Source organism: Tachysurus vachellii, chromosome 8, assembly GCF_030014155.1.
Source record: "Tachysurus vachellii isolate PV-2020 chromosome 8, HZAU_Pvac_v1, whole genome shotgun sequence".
In the NCBI taxonomy this organism is placed as follows: Eukaryota; Metazoa; Chordata; class Actinopteri; order Siluriformes; family Bagridae; genus Tachysurus; species Tachysurus vachellii.
In genome coordinates, this window is record NC_083467.1 from 4,637,501 (window position 1) to 4,640,479 (window position 2,979).

At 37.0% G+C, this 2,979-nt stretch overlaps 1 protein-coding gene across 2 annotated transcripts in view; it reads left to right on the forward strand.

Moving 5' to 3' along the window:
* Nucleotides 1–1,002, forward strand: part of LOC132850592 (uncharacterized protein C21orf62-like) — a 3,861-nt gene extending 2,859 nt beyond the window's left edge. For both annotated transcript variants that reach the window (XM_060877234.1, XM_060877235.1), the window contains exon 2: nt 1–1,002. This exon is cut by the window's left edge and continues 494 nt beyond it. In XM_060877234.1, coding sequence (XP_060733217.1) covers nt 1–198 — 198 coding nt within the window. In that variant the 3' untranslated portion in view covers nt 199–1,002.
* Nucleotides 1,003–2,979: the final 1,977 nt, after the last annotated feature.

Sequence of the window (2,979 nt, forward strand, 5' to 3'; positions counted from 1 at the left end):
TTGGACGTGCAGGATGGGAATCTCAGCGTTGCTTTTTTAGACTTGTGGTCATTGAATAATCACTTGAAGGCCTACAGTGTCATTGGACCACCACTGCAGATGCTCATGCAGCATTTTCCTTACCTTCAGCAAGCCAATATTAAGATCACTGACCTTGAAGAGATCCACAAGCCATCCATCCTAACTTTCATTTACTAAATTGACTATTGTACTAAACAGGTTCTGTAACTTTTTTCTACACTGGACTAACACTATAATCATACCTGTCCAACCTTGCATGGCTACTAAACAGAAATCCCCTAATGCTGTGCATCGCTTAGTAATCAGTGCACAGTGTAAGACATGTAACAGTTTCCTCCACTTTTCTACCAAAACCGCAAGAGATCGAGAGAAGAAGAATTACTTCCTTTTTCTTTTGAATCCATACAGTAAATTCAGATAAACAACAGTTATGGCACTTACATTGCATCAGTTAATTTAGCATATTTTGCCATCAAGACTTAATTTTTTATCTTCTTTTTTGTGAAATATATTCTAGGTTATTTTTTCAGTTCCAAATAATGATGGAGCTTTAACCAGAACTGTTTCCTCCTTTTCCTCCCTTTGAACCAGGTATATACAGTAAAGTCCAGGTGTGAGAAACTGAAGATATAAGAATACTTGTACAGTCTTTATTTCTTTGTGGTATATAGATTTTCATACTAGCCTCGTTTAGCAATTTTGTACAAATATTAATTGCACCTTAGCATTTTAAAATTGGTCCGCTGTTACTACTAGAACTACAAGCACTTAATTAAATGAATAAAAAAAAATGTATATGATGGTATTTGAATGAAAATATTAAAACTAGCTATCAAAGTCTAGGAATTTTAGAGAGAATCAGGTAACATGGCAAATCTTTGTATATAGAGATGTCTGATGTACAAAATTGGCACAGTAATTAAATGTTATTATTATTATTATTATTATTAGTAGTAGTATTTTTATTATTCATCTATTATAGTGAGAAAATATTCTGTAAATATTTGATGCATATGTTTAGAACTAACTAACTAACTGGAATCTGTAAGCCAATGTCTGATTTTTGTACAAGCACAGAGTTTACATTTATGGCATTTGGTAGACACCATTACACAGAAAAACTTACATTTATCTCATTAATACAGCTCAGCAATTGAGGGTTAAAGACCTTGCTCAGGGGCCCAGCAGTTGCAGATTGGTGGGATTCAAATTCACAACTTTCAATCACTAGTCCAACACCTTAACCACAAGGCTATCACATCCCCTTTTAGTTTATAATTTTGTCACAAGTAGTAAATAATATATTTTGTATAGACTACAATAGACTACACATTATACATGTGCAGCATAATTTACTAGCTCTAAACTAGTCATATAGCTACGCAGTATGTAGTAAAGGTATCTGCAAGTGTGCGTCACACAAACTATATATGTAGAATGTTGTTAACTTTAGGGTCAAGTGGAGCTTCTCCTGGGCTTTTTAAGTATTTTATTTGGTTTTAAATACTCACAAGTTTATCTTCAGGGGTAGTTTTAATGCACAGAATCTGCTTCAAGTAAGGAATAATAAACAACAAGGTGTGATGTGAACTCACTAAAGTGAAACATTATTTTTCAAATACAGCACATCCTGAAATATTTTATTCTTCTTATGAAAAGGGCCATAGAAGCCTTTATTATCACCACATATACATTAGAGCACAGTGGAATTCTTTTGTTCGCATATCCCAACTAAGGAGGTTAGGGTCGGAGCGCAGGGGCAGCTATGGTACAGCACCCCTGGATCAGGGAGGGTTAAGGGCCTTGCTCAAGGGCCCAACAGTGACAGCTTGGCCAGGGCAAAAAAGGTTATTTTTTAAGTACTTTTTTTAAAATTTATATTAATATTTGATTGTTGTGAAGGTTTTTATTCCCAGTTCCCATACATGTATCAGCCTTAAGAACAGAGACACACCTGTCACTTCGCATGTCGATTATAGTAAACATTCATTCATTCATTCATTTTCTACCACTTATCCGAACTACCTCGGGTCACGGGGAGCCTGTGCCTATCTCAGGCGTCATCGGGCATCAAGGCAGGATACACCCTGGACGGAGTGCCAACCCATTGCAGGGCACACACACACACACACACAATTTTCCAGAGATGCCAATCAACCTACCATGCATGTCTTTGGACCGGGGGAGGAAACTGGAGTACCCGGAGGAAACCCCCGAGGCACGGGGAGAACAAACTCCACACACACAAGGTGGAGGCTGGAATCGAACCCCGACCCTGGAGGTGTGAGGCGAACGTGCTAACCACTAAGCCACCATGCCCCCTTATAGTAAACATGGTGGTGTGAATTTAATTTAGTTTTGCTTTTCGTTTCCCATCTGTGTTTTGCCATATCTTAGGCAAGATGTTCATATTTCCCATATAGTCATCAATAGGCCTACAAAGTGACTCCTACTGAACTGAGTAATCTGGGGTTTTTTCCTAACCTAGCCAGAAACACATAACATTTCCAAGAATTAATATTTTCATCTACAGCTCAGTCTCAAATTACTGTACTAGACATATAATAATTATTATTATATCTCTTTGGGTCTCACAGAAAAATATTATAATTAAGACCCATGGAGAAGGTGTTTATATTTGTGCACGTGGTTTGGGGAAGTGTTTGTGCGCCCCCTGTGGGTTTCGTGCTGCGTTCACTTGACTCGACAGGTGTTGATCTTCTTAAGTCTTTAATGAAAAAGTCCTTATCTAGACTAAGCTATTTTAAAACCTACCTAAACTAAAAAAAAAGTGTGTTTGAAATGCGGCATGTAGAAAACGAAAGCTTTTTTTTTTTTTTTTTATCGCATTCGTGACTTCTAAATGTTATTTTGAATGAGAACTGCTTATTCAAACCACTGAAACTTTCGATTCTTTAGTCATGACTAAAGTGAGCAGTAAGCCAGTAATTATTGTGT